We start from the raw sequence: 17632 nt of genomic DNA, 5'->3' as shown, positions 1-17632 counted from the left end.
CTTCAAAGTAGTGTTCAGTGTGTTACATAAATCAAACTGATATAGCGGTCTAGCAGAAAATACACGGGTTTATCAGTCAGCAAATGTATCACTTAAACAAATGTCATGGTTGGTATAAACATTCAACAACAAGGTTACTTTGATACCAGCTAATTTACACTCTATAAAAACTACGTTCCTTGATATACATGTTAATTTGGATCGTTCCCAAAATGCGACTGCATGCATCTAGCTAATGTAGTTTAGCAATCTTTCCAGCACCCCATTCTATATCCTATAATTATGCATGTTGGCTTTGGTGTGGCTTTTTGTAATATGACTCTTTTGATGTTGTTTTTTGAACTGTCCGTCAGAATATGCCTTTGTTTTCAGACATTTTCTGAAGCGTTCTTCGTTCTTAAAAAGAGGGGTTGGCTGGCGTGGATGGGGTTTAAAGGAGAGGCGAAATGGGGAAAGTCAACAAATTACGTTGAAGGGGATCCGATTTCATACAGTGGAAACATCATGAGCGGGTTGTTTTAGTAAAGGTTTTGAAGAAGAATAAGACCGAGCATTCAACAGACTTCCAACAATAGCCACCAATTAATATGCACAAACATGTCGTTACTAAACAATTAGTAGAACACGGCAAGTTTTAACCCAGACAAAATTAAGTATTTGGACTAGTCATGCCGATAATCCTTATATTAATGCTATTGTTCAATTCAACTTGGATTTTCCCCCCAAAACGCAATTAAAAGTAGATCAAATATCATAGAAAAACTAGTAAACACACAATACATTAAAAATTAGTCATTGATCATACTGAGAGGGAATTTTTTTTTGTTTTTGCCATTTAATTGTTGTCCTTTCGTAAATTATTTTTTTGATCGGATCCTGTAACTCCCTTGGTACCTTTTTGCTACACTAATGCTATTTATGGTAATGTAGTATTGCGTCAACTGACGATGCAACATGTGGTTACGTTGCCTGTATATACCATATCTAGGGGAGGAATCTGTATAAAGGCCTGACCAGGCTCCATGGTTGACTCTAAATCTCAACAGAGTTTGAAGGAAGCAGATGTTTCGTTTATTTTAAAACCTTCATCAATACTAAATCTTAACCAAGGACTTTATTACTCCACACAATCTACAAGCTGATAGTTTCCTGCACTGGGCCGTAGTCTGAAGTTTAAATATCACAACAGAGTTGATTTTTACTTGTCACTATGGAAGAAATGAATACCAAGCTATCATCTGTAATGACGGCACAGGGTTCCGTTGGTGTAATCGGGAATCTTCTAGTGTGTTTGACAATTGCAAAAACTAAATCAATGCATAATGTAACAAACTGCCTGCTTTTTAACCTGGCTTCGGTAGACGCCTGCGTTTCAGTTATTGCCTCCTTGGAACTTGTCATTGGACGTTATTTCCTTCCCGGAATCGGGTTCGTCGGTTACTGCACTCCATCATTCATCTACAACTTCGTCTGCCATTTCATCATCAAATGCTTTGAGAGAAGTTTTTTTACATGCTCAATACTGAGTCTGACTTTAGCAACATTCGAACGTTACATTGGGATCATTCACCCATTCCAGCATTCGAGTTTCTTGACAAGAAGAAAGATCATTATTTTGCTGTGTTCCGTCTGGGTGATTTCTTTTCTTACTGAGATACCGTTTACAGTAGCCTTTATCATCCTGTACGCATCCGATAACTGCACAATACCAACAAACGACAAGTACCCAGGTTTGCTTGTACAAGAAGTAGTGAAATCATTCGCGACGTTTGCATTGCCTTGTATTGTACTGGCTTTCATGTACATCAAGATCATGATCAATTTGAAGTCAGGAGCTCAACATCTTGAAGAGCAAGGAGTCCAGGGGCCACCTCAAGAGCTGTATCGAGCTCACAAGAAAGTCACCCAAGCTCTCGGCTTTGTCGTAGCAGCCTTCTTCATTCTCATTCTGCCAGGTCAAATCTTGAAACTCACTATAACGTACACAAACACATTTGGTGGAAACTACGGTTTAGCAAGCTTTTGCGCTCGAATCTCTGCCATGGTGATAACGACGAACTCTGCCATAAATCCAATTGTATATGGATTCAAATACACGCAGCTACGTAGAGCCTGTATTGCCATCATATGCCCTTGTAGTAAACGCTTTAACAGGTCCAACCAAGTTCAACAAGACGTCCAAGGCACAACTTAAAAATAGTCGATTCAAAGAGCTGTACACTGAATGTTTCTGCCACAAAGTTAATTCTGAAATGCTCTCATAGTAATTTTAAATCAAGGTTTGCATTTGGATTTTAGAAACGACTGATCGGTTAAATCATGTATAAATGTTGTAAACAGTAACCGTTTAACTTTCAACATTTATTTCATAATGTGTTTGTTCACAATTTGAAGATATCGCCGAAAGTCCGGAGTGAATATTTCCAGGTAGGTAAATTTTTCCTTATGTTATGTTAAGGAGAATGGACGAGAAAGTGTAGATTCGTGAATAGAATGTACGAGCCGAGGGCGAGTACATTGTATTCACGAATCTACACTTAAAGAGTCTATTCCTTGACTTAAACTTCTTCCCCAATTGGTTATGTAACACAGTTTCAATGAACTGGATTTCTCACTAGTAACAACCCTAGTTAATCTATCTAATTCCGTAATAGACGGTTGGTCACATTTTATGATTGTTTTACAAAATATATAGGCATCTTTTAGTTCTTGCAATATTATCGAGTATAACGTCAGTTTGCTCAGCTAACAATAAACTAAAGTGATTTTTCATAGCTGGAAAATGTTATTGTAAATTGAAAGATAACGTATTTTCAGCTGTTCATGCTATCTTTCAGTTTGGAAAGACAATAATTTTCAAGTTGAACTTTTTCCTTTATTTTGTTTTATTTTCAGAGTTATTACCAAACGTATACCTTACATATAAGGGTTCGAATTCTGGCAAGATAGACTGCCCTGTTGAAACATTGCCCCCGAAGTAGCATTAATTTTTCTCACAGAAATCAAATTGATGAAGCTGTTTATCAAAAGAAATACAGACTTATTGGTCAGCCATTACATCATTATGGATATGTTTTTGTAACGCTATTCATTGACATAGTTAATCTGCACTAGGTACCATTAAGGTACACCGTTATGTCAGCCATTTGACAGCAATACGATCTATTTTGTTCACTTTGTTGAAACTCAATTGAATATTACTACGATACAATTCTTTTTATCTGCATTTGCTAAGCACACAGTTTACACATCGTCAAAACCAGCTACTTTAATGTCGGTAAAAACTAACTACCACCACTGATACAAGATTATCTGTACTCAGTAAAAGCTAGAACATAAAATAAACTGTTGCAAACTGCTTATCAACCAAAAGGGCTTCAGGGTATAAATGAAAAAGAGAGAGGTAGAAACCAAAAGAGTTTAATGACTTGTGACGTTTTGACCCTCGCAAAGTCTTCCCCAAAGGCTAAATGATCACACAACAAACATAAACAGGTATAAGTGTAACAAGCAATCAAGTGAGAATACATGACTAGAAAGAGGAAGAGAGAGTCCAAAGGAAAGCAGCAATAAGCAAAGGGGGTTAGCAATGCAAAGAGAGACAAAGACGGGGGAGGAAAAAGGGACTGGTTTGACCACAAGAAGATGGAAACACGAAAGACAATATCAAAATAATGTGGGAAGAGGGAAAAAAAAGTTATTACTAATAAATGCGGCAGGGTAAACATTGGGACATCTATGTGTACAAAAATTGGGCAAACATAAAAGGTTTTTATAGCCGTTCCTTTTCTTGATGTTCAGACCACGGGGTTGAACGGTCTAAAGGCGCCTAATATCCACTGGTTCTCTCTATAGACGAAAAGTCTCTGTGTGTTTACCTAGTGCCTTATTTGCCCTGTACCATCATGTCAGAAGTAGAGTGATTGTGAAGATTGAATTGATGTCTTACAGCTGTATTCAGCTTTAAAGTGTTCAATGTTGATCTATGGCCGTAGAAACGCCTTTTCGGTGTAGTTCTGGTTGCAACCTTAGATTAATTAACAAGATATGAGATACATGAGATTAGTGAGGTCCATGACTGCTTTGTCTTATGGTTGGTACCATCGGTGTTGCTGGTGAAGGAGTCCGAGTCTCTGATGTGTTGTCTACAGACGATGCAGTTGGAAATGTTTGAACATTTGAAAGTACCCTGTGGTATATCGAGATTACCAGTATCAATAATGCGAGGGACGTCTGAGCAGATAATGAGATCCCTGAGATTGGGGGCTTGGTGGGTGGGGGGGGGGGGCATCTGTAGACATCTATGACCGGTTTTTTGATTGATTGATTGAGTTTATTCGTATAAAAAAATCAAAATACAAACACATTTAGATATGACAATACAATATGACTGACCAAAATAGAACACAAGAAAGAAAACAGCACTACACACAATTATCCAAGGATAACCTAAAAATCACAAACACAATTCTTGTCCAGGACGTTGATCTGGAAATTGAAGAAGATGATGGTTAGAACTGGTCAATTTACGACGGGGGGGGGGGAGTAAGAGGTGGAAAGTAACAACAAAAGGAATGTTCGTCTTGGAACTCTGTCGTTGCGTTAATCTTCAAGAAAGTATACACTCCCTAAAGCAAGCTTTTACTTTCTGGATCGCTAGATGGACCACTAGGAAGCTATGACACCGATGGAACATTGAGTTTTGTAAGTTCCTGGGAGTGATAGATCAACATTCCGTGTCATCACACAACTTCTTGCCAATGTTGGGCGACTTGGAGTACATTGTCATTGGTCTCTGCAAGTTCCTACACCCTATATGGGTTATATGCAGCAAGCCACCGTTCAATAGGTGGTACATAGTCTGGGGTCCTAGTCCACACTTGGAGAACCCATTTCTTGTTGGTCCCTTTGCATTTCCCTGGCCTGAGTGCAGTCTGTTATAACGAGCCATGCTATCCGACGATGATCCGTACCTGAAGGGAGTGACTCGCGGGATTGAGGCGTTATTTTTTGCCGGTTCTGTAGTTTTTTTTTTCCACATGAAAATCGGAAGTGTAAAAGGTGAGTTGTGATTGACTTCTTCATTTACTGCTTGTTGTGTTCACATGGAAATATCATAGCATATTTTTAAATTTTTAGCGACTTTCCGTCACTAGAGGTGGTTCAAAATTTGGGTATAAGCACACAAGAGTGGTTGGTATTCAATTGTGTTTTTCGTTTTGGTGGGCGAACGCGTACATATTTTTTTATCAGATCTCAAAACAGTTTTTTTCTTCTTTATTGTATCCATACGACATAAGATACCATAGTTGCGTGAAGAACCAAGCGCGCACGCGCAAACTCAACGACGCCAGGTCGCCCATTGTTTGTGTAAGGTATGTGTGAATGCGAGGTGTCGTTAAACGACCGCGGTACCATGGGTTCGGCTTTTGGCTCTTCTTTCCTCTATCGTAATGACTAAACAAAACCGAATATTCAAGCCAATCATTTGTACTGAATGATCATGCAGATTATTCAAGACGAGTATCCATGCCGAACATTCATGCCGATTATTCGAGCCGAATATGTATGCCTACGATTTAAATTGTTCATTCAACTTGACTTTCCAATTAAACATAACTACGATACATCAATGCCATTAATGTACTCAACATTGCAAATTATTTGTTGCTCGGATCCTAAACTCCCTTGACATCTAGTTATGCTTCACAATTTTCAAAATACCCTTTTAATGAATATCATGAACATCAATATCATATCTTATCATACCTTTTGAATTAATTTGGCATTACGTCAGCCAACGATGCAACGCGTGGTAAGGTTGCTTGTACATACCAAATCTAGGGGAGGAATCCGTATAAAGGCCTGACCAGGCTCTCTGCTTGACTCTTAATCTCTTCCGAGTTTGAAGAAAGCAGTCTGGGAGATCTTCTGGACAAGCATGCCCCTCAAATCTGGCGTACCATTTCATCATGCCCTCATGCTCCCTGGTACAATGAAGATATTCGCAAAGCAAAGAGACAACTGCACAAACAACTACTTAAAGAGCAGAGCTATCACTACAATCAACTTATAACCGAGACTAAATCGGAATATCACAGGAACCAACTGAAGGACTGTGACTCCCGCCAACTTTTTCGCAAGGTTGACAAATTATGCACACCAGCCTCTTCAAAAACCCTCCCGTCGGCCGATTTGTCATCTGAACCTCTTGTTGAACGTTTCTCTAAGTTCTTCGTCCAGAAAACGCGGAACATAACTACAGAACTTGACGAAACTCCTGAGCTCGTAGTTTCTAAACCAGTATTCGACTCATGCATGACTACCGTTCATCAGTTTGAACCACTTTCACAGAACTCAGTGAGAAACATCATTGCTGCTTCCCCCTCTTCTACATCCAGGCTTGATCCGATTCCCACATGGATTTTGAAGATGTGTTTAGACGAGCTCGTTCCTATCATCACGAATATCGTCAATCATTCTCTGCTGCATGGTCATTTCCCAGAAGCAATGAAACATGCCCACATCACTCCCTTGCTTAAGAAACCTAACCTGGACACAGAACAACTCAAGAACTACAGGCCCATTGCAAACCTGTCGTTTCTTTCAAAGACAATAGAACGTGCAGCCGCTGCCCAACTTCAAAATTACCTCACCGACAACAATCTTCATGGACACTTCCAGTCCGCTTACAGAAAACATCATAGTGTTGAGACTGCCCTTCTACGTGTTCAAAACGACCTACTCCTGGCAGCCGATAAGGGGCAAGAAGCTATTCTTGTCCTCCTTGATTATTCATCTGCCTTCGACACGATCGACCATAACATCATGCTTCAGCGTCTTACGAACAGATACGGCGTGTCCGGTCACGCTATCGGTTGGTTTGAATCCTATCTAGAAAATCGCACCCAGAGTGTCGTCATTAATGGTGCTCTTTCGAACCCTCAAGTGCCATTCTGCGGTGTTCCTCAAGGATCTGTTTTGGGACCGTTATGTTTCACTCTCTACACATCCCCCCTCGAAGACATCATCGAGGACCATGATATCAATAGAATGTTGTACGCCGACGACACCCAGGTATACGTCATCACTAACGAGCAAGATCGCCCAACTACCATCTCACAGCTAGAACACTGCCTTAATGACGTACGAGCATGGTCTGTCGCCAACAAACTAAAATTGAATGAACAGAAGACCGAGGTCATTCACATTACATCTCGCTTCAGAAGCTCTACCACACTTTCACCTATCTCAATTGGCAGTTTTCCAATAGAACCGGTTCAGAGAGTACGAGATCTCGGTGTCACTTTTCAGAACGATCTTCGAACGGACATCCATGTGAAAAATATCTGCAAATCCTCGTACCTCGCATTACACAAAATTGGACAAATTCGCAATCTTCTTGACAAATCCACCACGGAAAAACTGGTTCACGCCTTCATTACATCCCGCCTTAATTTTTGTAATAGTCTTTTTCTCGGTCTACCTGACTCCGGAATCTCCAAACTTCAGCGAGTTCAGAACTCAGCAGCCAGATTGGTCACACGATCCAAAACGTGTGACCACATTTCACCTATTTTCTCGGACTTGCACTGGCTTCCGGTTAGACAACGGATTGCTTACAAAACCCTTCTTCTGACATACAGCTGTATCCATGGCCACGCACCTACATACTTGCAAGAACTTGTTCACAAATACCAGCCTTCTCGAAATCTCCGCTCTCAATCACAATCTCTACTTGCCTGTTCATCCGCTTCTACTAAGTCTTACGGCCAGCGTGCATTTTCTACGTCTTCTCCTACTCTTTGGAACAAACTCCCCCGCAACATCAAAGACGCTAAAACTCTGGATAAATTCAAACGCCTTCTCAAAACTCACTTGTTAAACTCCAACTAGTTGTGTCTGTTTTTTCTTTCTGACTTTGTACAGCACATTGGGACTCCGTGTGTAATGCGCTTTAAAAGAACGGTTTACTATTATTATTATTATGATTCGTCTTGTTCAAAATCTTCATCACTACTAAATCTCGACTGGTGACTTTGTATTACTCCACACAATCTACCAGTAGTAAGTTTCCTGCACTTGGCCTTTTTCTGAAGTACAACATTTTGGGTTCACTATGGAACAAGCTATCGTCGTGCAACCGTATGTAATGATGGCACAGGGTTCCGTTGGTATAGTTGGAAATCTTCTTGTGTGTTTGACAATTGCAAAAACTAAATCAATGCACAATGTAACGAACGGCCTTCTCTTCAACCTGGCTTTGGTAGACGCTTTCGTTTCACTCATGGCTTTCTTACAGCCATACCTAGGACGTCATTTTGGTTCCAAAATCACTGCATATGGATACTGCACTCCATCATTCGTCTACAACTTTGCCAGCCATTTCATCATGACATGGTTCGTGAGAAGTGTTTTTACATGCTCAGTACTGAGTCTGACTTTAGCAACATTCGAACGCTACATTGGGATCGTTCACACATTCCAGCATTCAAGTTTCTTTACAAGAAGAAAGATCATTATTTTGCTGTGTTCCGTCTGGGTGGTTTCTTTTCTTACTGAGATACCGTTTACAGTAGCCTTTATCATCCTGTACGTATCCGATAACTGCACAATACCAACAAACGACAAGTACCCTGGTTTGCTTGTACAAGAAGTAGTGAAATCATTCGCGACGTTTGTATTGCCTTGTATTGTACTGGCTTTCATGTACATTGTACATCAAGATCATGATCAATTTGAAGTCGGGAGCTCGACATCTTGAAGAGCAAGGAGTCCAGGGGCCACCGCAAGAGCTTTATCGAGCTCACAAGAAAGTCACCCAAGCTCTTAGCTTCGTGATAGGAGCCTTCTTCATTCTTATTCTGCCAGGTCAAATCTTGAAGTTCGTTATAGTTTACACTGGACAGTTTGGTGGTGATATAACATTATCAGGTTTTGTCAATAAAGTCTCATCCACAGTGATAATGACGAACTCTGCCATAAATCCAATTGTATATGGATTCAAATACACCCAGCTACGTAGAGATAAGTCAAAACGCTTCAAGGAAGTGTAAACAGAATGTTTCAAGAAGAACATTCTGAAATGATATCATAACTATTGTTTTTTTTCATGGGGGGAGGTTCGAATCCTGGTAAGATCAACAGCCTTGTAGGAACATTGCCTTCAAAGTAGTGTTGATTGTGTTACATAAAGCAAACTGATATAGCGGTCTAGCAGAAAATACACGGATTGATCAGTCAGCAAATGTATCACTTAAACAAATGTCATGGTTGGTATTAACATTCAACTATTGGGCCCTACTTAAGTAAACAACAACAAGGTTACTTTGATACCAGCTATTTTACACTCTATAAAAACTACGTTCCTTGATATACATGTTAATTTGGATCGTTCCCAAAATGCGACTGCATGCATCTAGCTAATGTAGTTTACCAATCTTTCGAGCACCCCATTCTATATCCTATAATTATGCATGTTGGCTTTGGTGTGGCTTTTTGTAATCTGACTCTTTTGATGTTGTTTTTTGAACTGTCCGTCTGAATATGCCTTTGTTTTCAGACATTTTCTGAAGCGTTCTTCGTTCTTAAAAAGAGGGGTTGGCTGGCGTGGATGGGGTTTAAAGGAGAGGCGAAATGGGGAAAGTCAACAAATTACGTTGAAGGGGATCCGATTTCATACAGTGGAAACATCATGAGCGGGTTGTTTCAGTAAAGGTTTTGAAGAAGAATAAGACCGAGCATTCAACAGACTTCCAACAATAGCCACCAATTAATATGCACAAACATGTCGTTACTAAACAATTAGTAGAACACGGCAAGTTTTAACCCAGACGAAATTAAGTATTTGGAATAGTCATGCCGATAATCCTTATATTAATGCTATTGTTCAATTCAACTTGGATTTTCCCCCCAAAACGCAATTAAAAGTAGATTAAATATCATAGAAAAACTAGTAAACACACAATACATTAAAAATTAGTCATTGATCATACTGAGAGGGAATTTTTTTTTGTTTTTGACATTTAATTGTTGTCCTTTCGTAAATTATTTTTTTGATCGGATCCTGTAACTCCCTTGGTACCTTTTTGCTACACTAATGCTATTTATGGTAATGTGGTATTGCGTCAACTGACGATGCAACATGTGGTTACGTTGCCTGTACATACCATATCTAGGGGAGGAATCTGTATAAAGGCCTGACCAGGCTCTCTGGTTGACTCTAAATCTCAACAGAGTTTGAAGGAAGCAGATGTTTCGTTTATTTTAAAACCTTCATCAATACTAAATCTTAACCAAGGACTTTATTACTCCACACAATCTACAAGCTGATAGTTTCCTGCACTGGGCCGTAGTCTGAAGTTTAAATATCACAACAGAGTTGATTTTTACTTGTCACTATGGAAGAAATGAATGCCAAGCTATCATCTGTAATGACGGCACAGGGTTGCGTTGGTGTAATCGGGAATCTTCTAGTGTGTTTGACAATTGCAAAAACTAAATCAATGCATAATGTAACAAACTGCCTGCTTTTTAACCTGGCTTCGGTAGACGCCTGCGTTTCAGTTATTGCCTCCTTGGAACTTGTCATTGGACGTTATTTCCTTCCCGGAATCGGGTTAGTCGGTTATTGCACCCCATCATTCATTTACAACTTCGTCTGCCATTTCATCATCAAATGCTTTGAGAGAAGTTCTTTTACATGCTCAATACTGAGTCTGACTTTAGCAACATTCGAACGTTACATTGGGATCATTCACCCATTCCAGCATTCGAGTTTCTTGACAAGAAGAAAGATCATTATTTTGCTGTGTTCCGTCTGGGTGATTTCTTTTCTTACTGAGATACCGTTTACAGTAGCCTTTATCATCCTGTACGTATCCGATAACTGCACAATACCAACAAACGACAAGTACCCAGGTTTGCTTGTACAACAAGTAGTGAAATCATTCGCGACGTTTGCATTGCCTTGCATTTTATTGGCTTTCATGTACATCAAGATCATGATCAATTTGAAGTCAGGAGCTCAACATCTTGAAGAGCAAGGAGTCCAGGGGCCACCTCAAGAGCTTTATCGAGCCCACAAGAAAGTCACTCAAGCTCTCGGCTTTGTCGTAGCAGCCTTCTTCATTCTCATTCTGCCAGGTCAAATCTTAAAACTCACTGTAACTTACACAAACACATTTGGTGGTAATTACCGTTTAGCAAATCTTTGCGCAAAAATATCTGCCACAATGATAACGACGAACTCTGCCATAAATCCAATTGTATATGGATTCAAATACACGCAGCTACGTAGAGCCTGTATTGCCCTCATATGCCCATGTAGTACACGCTGTAACAGGTCCAACCAAGTTCAACAAGACGTTCAAGTCACAACTTAAAAATAGTCGAGTCAAGGAACTGTACATGGAATGTTTCAGTCAAAAATTCTGAAATGACCTCAGAGTAATTGCTGACTACATTGGGTTAAGAGTTTTTATAGTAGTATAACATTAACTACCTTGTAGAAACATTGATGTAAAAAAAGTATTCATTATTCCACATAAATCAAAATGGTGAAGCCGTTTTCGTAGACACTCCTTCAATATCTTATCAATTATCACATTTATCACTATGAACATGATTTACCACTATGAACATGATTTATCACTATGAACATGATTTATCACTATGAACATGATTTATCACTATGAACATGATTTATCACTATGAACATGATTTATCACTATGAACATGATTTTTACTGTCATGGTTGATATAATTATTCAAATATGAGGCCTTACTAAGTAAAAAATATGTAAATAGTTGATACCAGGTACTCTGAACACGATAAAAACTACCTTTATTACCAGTCTTGATGCCGGTTATTTTGGATCGTTCCCAAAACGCGATTATAGCTAACTGTTGTGGTTTCCATGTTGTGCAAGCAACCCTTTCAATATGCATTATGGCGTTCGTGTGGTCTCTTGTAATTAACCTTGTAACTATAGTCATTAGGCCATGAATATTATCGCATATTATTTCCTGTTAAGTGGCCTTTGTTCTTACATCAGGGAGAGGGGGTTAAATGAGATGGGAATGGGAGAAAGTGTAAACAGTTACTTTATAGGGGATCCGATTTAATACAATGGAGGAAACAACACGATCGGCTCGTTTTCAGTAAAGGTTTGGTAGGAAAATTAAACCCGACATTCACCAGACTTTATAATTTTAAATATATTTACCTATGTATGCTAAAATTACTGAATACTTAACAGGTAATATTTAACGGTAAGCTTTAACCAAGAAACAAAATTATAATAATACTCGACAGTAACTTTACATAGAAAAACAATTAATATAGACAAAAATTATTAATGTACTCTAACAAGATTATTTATCAAGACATTACGAATTAGTCACTGGTCACACTTTCTTGTACTTCTGTTTTGCTTTTTTTTTATCGGCAAATTATTCATGATTAAGATTCTAAAACTACCTTTATAACTTGTTTTGATACAGGGTTTTCATTATAATTGCTGTTAATAAGTTTGGTATAACGTCAACCAATGATCCAACGCGTGGTTATGTTGCCTGTTCATACCACACCAAGGGGAGGAATCTGTATAAAGGCCCGACCAGGCTCTCTGCTTGACTCTAAATCTCTTCAAAGTTTGAGGAAAGCAGATGTTTCGTCTTGTTCAAAATCTTCACCAATACTAAATCTCAACCAGGGACTTTTTAGAACAGATTTGAAACTATGGAACTTAATCCCAAGCTACAATATGTACAGCTGGCTGAGGGTTGCGTTGGTCTTATCGGGAACCTTCTAGTGTGTTTGACAATTGCAAAAACTAAATCAATGCATAATGTAACCAACTGCTTGCTTTTTAACCTGGCTTTGGTAGACGTTTGCGTTTCAGTTATGGCTTTCTTGGAACCATTCGTTGGACTTTATTTTCGTTCCAAAATCGGTGTATACGGATACTGCACTCCATCATTCATCCACAACTTCAACAGCTATTTCATGATCAAGTGCTTCGAGAAAAGTTTGTTTACATGCTCAATACTGAGTCTGACTTTAGCAACATTGGAACGTTACATTGGGATCATTCACCCATTCCAGCATTCAAGTTTCTTGACACGAAGAAAGATCATTATTTTGCTGTGTTCCGTTTGGGTCGCTCCCTTTCTTGCTGAGATACCGTTTGTAGTAGCCTTCACAATGCTGTACGTATCCGATAACTGCACAATACCAACAAATGACAAGTACCCTGGTTTGCTCATACAAGGAGTAGTGAAAACAATCGCGACGTTTGTAATGCCTTGCATTGTACTGGCTTTCATGTACATCAAGATCATGATCAACTTGAAGTCGGGAGCTCGACATCTTGAAGAGCAAGGAGTCCAGGGGCCACCTCAAGAGCTTTATCGAGCTCACAAGAAAGTCACTTAAGCTCTTAGCTTCGTGATAGGAGCCTTCTTTATTCTCATTCTGCCAGGTCAAATCTTAAGGCTCTTAATAGTTTACACTGACACGTTTGGTGGTAATTACGATTTATCTGAAACCCTCAGTAAAATCGCTTCCATATTGATAACATCCAACTCTGCCATAAATCCAATTGTATATGGTTTCAAATACACCCAGCTACGTAGAGCCTGTATTGCCATCATATGCCCATGTAGTACACGCTGTACCAGGTCCAACCAAGTTCAACAAGACGTCCAAGGCAGAATTTAAAAAATATAGTTGATTCAAGGAACTGTACAGTGAATGTTTCATTCAGAAAATGCTAAAATGCTATCTTAGTTATTGTTGACTTTACGGGATGTCACCGCAGACCTTACTTATTGATTGAAATCTATGGTATACAGAAGCAGGTTCCCATCACACCCATCATCGGTATTTTTGGTGTCACTTCTCTATACACAAACATTCCCCTAGATGAAGGGATTGCAGCCTTCTCCTCAGCTATGGCTATTCATCGTTTAAACCTGGCTTTTTTCTGTATGTTCTTCTAGTTTGCAATTTTTATTTTTTTCCATCAGCAAATTATTTATTGTCAAGGATCTGAAGCTCCCGTTATACCTTCTTTCAAATTGATATTTATAAATGTAGTATTACGTCAACTATGCAACGCGTGGTTAGGTTACCTGTAAATACCATATCTAGGGGAGGAATCTGTATAAAGGCCTGCCAGGCTCTCTGTATGACTCTCAATCTCAACAGATGTTGAAGAAAGCAGATGTTTCGTCTATTTTCAAAGCTTCATCAATAACTTATTCTCAAGAAGGGACTCTGTACGACTGACTTGAAACTATGGAACAAATTAATTCAAAGCTAAGTTATGTACAGCTGGCCGAGGGTTGCGTTGGTGTAATCGGGAATCTTCTTGTGCGTTTCACAATTGCAAAAACTAAATCAATGCATAATGTAACCAACTGCCTGCTCTTCAACCTCGCTTCGGTAGACGCATGCGTTTCAGTTATGGCCTTCCTGGAACTTTTCATTGGACTTAGTTTCCGTTCCAAAATGGGTATATTCGGATACTGCACTCCATCATTCATCTTCAACTTCACCTCCAATTTCAGCATCGACTTCTTTAAGAGATGTTTTTATACATGCTCGAGTTTCTTGACAAGAAGAAAGATCATCATTATGTTGTGTTCTACCTGGGTGTTACCGCTTCTGTGCGAGTTGCCGTCAACCATAACCTACATCATCCTGTACGTATCCGATAACTGCACAATACCAACAAACGACAAGTACCCAGGTTTGCTTGTACAACAAGTAGTGAAATCATTCGCGACGTTTGTATTGCCATGCATTTTATTGGCTTTCATGTACATCAAGATCATGATCAATTTGAAGTCAGGAGCTCGACATCTTGAAGAGTAAGGAGTCCAGGGGCCACTTCAAGAGCTTTATCGAGCTCAAAAGAAAGTCACACAAGCTCTTAGTTTCGTGATAGGAGCCTTCTCTATTCTCATTCTGCCAGGTCAAATCTTAAGGCTCTTAATAGTTTACACTGACACGTTTGGTGGTAATTACGATTTATCTGAAAGTAAAATCGCTTCCATATTGACAACATCAAACTCTGCCATAAATCCATTTGTATATGGTTTCAAATACACACAGCTACGTAGAGCCTGTATTGCCATCATATGCCCATGTAGTACACGCTGTAACAGGTCCAACCAAGTTCAACAAGCTGCCAAGGCAGAATTTAAACAAAGTCGATTCAAGGAATGGTACAGTAAATATTTCAGTATGAAACATATAAAATGATACCTTATTTCCTGTTGACTGTACGGGGTGTCAACGCCGTATCGATATTATTGAAATGTCAAGTATACGGGAGCAGGTCACAAACACAGCCATCATCGGTACTTTTGGTGTAACTTCTCTATAAACCAACACTTCCAAGATGAAGGGATTGCTGCCTGCCCCTCAGCTCTGGCTTTTCATCGTTTACCCCGGCTTTTCCTGTGTTATTTCTAACTCCATCCAAATCCACTTCACTGCTGATGTTATACTAATAGTTCCCCCTGTTCATGTCTGTTTGCCATGTAGCATTCAATAAAAACTCTGCTAGGATCGAAACGTCAGGCCATTAGAATCAATTTTGGATCATTTACACCTTGCAGCGATTCTGATGTAATACAATCCAAACCTTATTCTTGCATGTAATTTATAATACTACTCGACTGTAACTTTGCATACAAAAACAATTAATGTAGATCCAAAATTAATACGTACTCTAACAAGATTATTTACCAAGACATTAACAAAATTAGTCATTGATTACGCCATCTTGTTCTTCTAGTTTGCAATTCCATTTTTCATTATTATTCATTGTTAGGAATCTGAAGCTCCCTTTATACCTTCTTTTGATACGCAATTTTCAAAATTGCTATTTATAGTACGTCAACTAACGATGTAACGTGTGTTGAGGATACCAGTACATACCATATCTAGGGAAGAATCTGTATAAAGGCCTGACCAGGCTCTCTGTATGACTCTCAATCTCTTCAGAGTTTGAAGAAAGCAGATGTTTCATCTTGTTCCAAATCTTTACCAATACTAAATCTCAACCAGGGACTTCGAGTTACTCCACCCATTCCACAAACAGAAATTAGATTCCTGCACTGGGCCGTTATAATTTTAACTTACACGGCAGATTTGAAATTCATTTGCCACGATGGAACAAGCCCTTGTCGTGTTACAGTATGTCATGACGGTACAGGGTTCCGTTGGTGTAATCGGGAATCTTCTAGTGTGTTTGACAATTGCAAAAACTAAATCAATGCATAATGTAACGAACGGCCTTCTCTTCAACTTGGCTTCGGCAGACGCATGCGTGTCACTCGTGGCTTTCTTGGAGCTTTACATTGGACTTCATTTCCGTTCCAAAATCGGTATATTCGGATATTGCACTCCATCATTCATCTTCAACTTCAACAGCCATTTCATGTACGGCTACTTTGTCAGAAGTTTATATACATGCTCAATACTGAGTCTGACTTTAGCAACATTCGAACGCTACATTGGGATAATTCACCCATTCCAGCATTCGAGTTTCTTGACAAGAAGAAAGATCATTATTTTGCTGTGTTTTACCTGGGTGTTACCGCTTCTGTGTGAGTTGCCGTCAACCATAACCTACATCATCCTGTACGCATCCGATAACTGCATAATACCAACAAACGACAGGTACCCTGGTTTGCTTGTACAACAAGTAGTGAAAACAATCGCGACGTTTGTATTGCCTTGTATTGTACTGGCTTTTATGTACATCAAGATCATGATCAATTTGAAATCAGGAGCTCGACATCTTGAAGAGCAAGGAGTCCAGGGGCCACCTCAAGAGCTTCATCGAGCCCACAAGAAAGTCACTCAAGCTCTCGGCTTTGTCGTAGCAGCCTTCTTCATTCTCATTCTGCCAGGTCAAATCACAAAATTCTTAATAATTTACACTAATTATTTTGGTGATAATTACGATTTATCGGAATGCCTTGATAAAATCACCTCTATATTCATTTCATGTAACTCTGCCATAAATCCAGTTGTATATGGATTGAAATACACGCAGCTACGTAGCGCCTGTATTGCCGTCCTATGCCCATGTAGTACACGCTGTAACAGGTCTAACCAAGTCCAACAACACGTCCCAGGCAGAATTTAAAATGAGTATACTCAAGGAACTGAATATTGAATGTGTTTCCGAAAACACAAAATGGTTTTCCTAAATATTGTCTTGAGGGTCGAAATTAACTATTTGTTTGCATCGTTTAAACCAGGCATTAAAAAAACACACCAAAAAACTCTATAACCAAAGTTGTTACTCTGGCGCTCGGTATAACAGACTACTGTACATAACCTTGTTTAAATTACTTTTATTGAACTGAACTTGGTGAAAACTATACCTAAAACTATGGATATCAAACATTTGGCAATTTGTAAATACTACCAGTTGCTATTCAATATCATTGTTTAGATGATCGCTTACGTACAAACTATTTATATTGACTGCCAGTGGTACTAAATATCAATGTTGAATAAAGTTTATCCGCACCAAGTAAAGACCATGTACACTGTCTGCATTCGGTAAACTAGATATCAAAATACCATCGTTGATACAAGATTTGC

General features: G+C 39.1%; 4 protein-coding genes and 1 pseudogene across 6 annotated transcripts in view; 4 read left to right on the top strand and 1 right to left on the bottom strand.

The window, feature by feature from the left end:
- LOC139949933 (epoxide hydrolase 1-like) overlaps positions 1–17632 on the bottom strand; it is a 97415-nt gene that overhangs the window by 59729 nt on the left and 20054 nt on the right. The gene's annotated exons all lie outside the window — the stretch shown is intronic.
- Positions 1211–2194, top strand: LOC139949531 (neuromedin-U receptor 2-like). Its single transcript, XM_071947906.1, has one exon. The coding sequence runs from the start codon at positions 1211–1213 to the stop codon at positions 2192–2194; it is 984 nt and encodes a 327-aa protein (XP_071804007.1).
- Positions 10401–11384, top strand: LOC139950158 (neuromedin-U receptor 2-like). Its single transcript, XM_071948781.1, has one exon. It carries the CDS (start codon positions 10401–10403, stop codon positions 11382–11384), a length of 984 nt encoding a protein of 327 aa, XP_071804882.1.
- On the top strand, positions 12743–13723 carry LOC139950157 (neuropeptides capa receptor-like; annotated as a pseudogene).
- LOC139950156 (neuromedin-U receptor 2-like) lies at positions 16185–17168 on the top strand. The gene has a single exon (XM_071948780.1). The coding sequence runs from the start codon at positions 16185–16187 to the stop codon at positions 17166–17168; it is 984 nt and encodes a 327-aa protein (XP_071804881.1).

Source organism: Asterias amurensis, chromosome 17, assembly GCF_032118995.1.
Source record: "Asterias amurensis chromosome 17, ASM3211899v1".
NCBI lineage: Eukaryota > Metazoa > Echinodermata > Asteroidea > Forcipulatida > Asteriidae > Asterias > Asterias amurensis.
The sequence above is the reverse complement of the archived record's forward strand: the minus strand, read 5'-3'. Positions and strand labels throughout refer to the sequence as shown.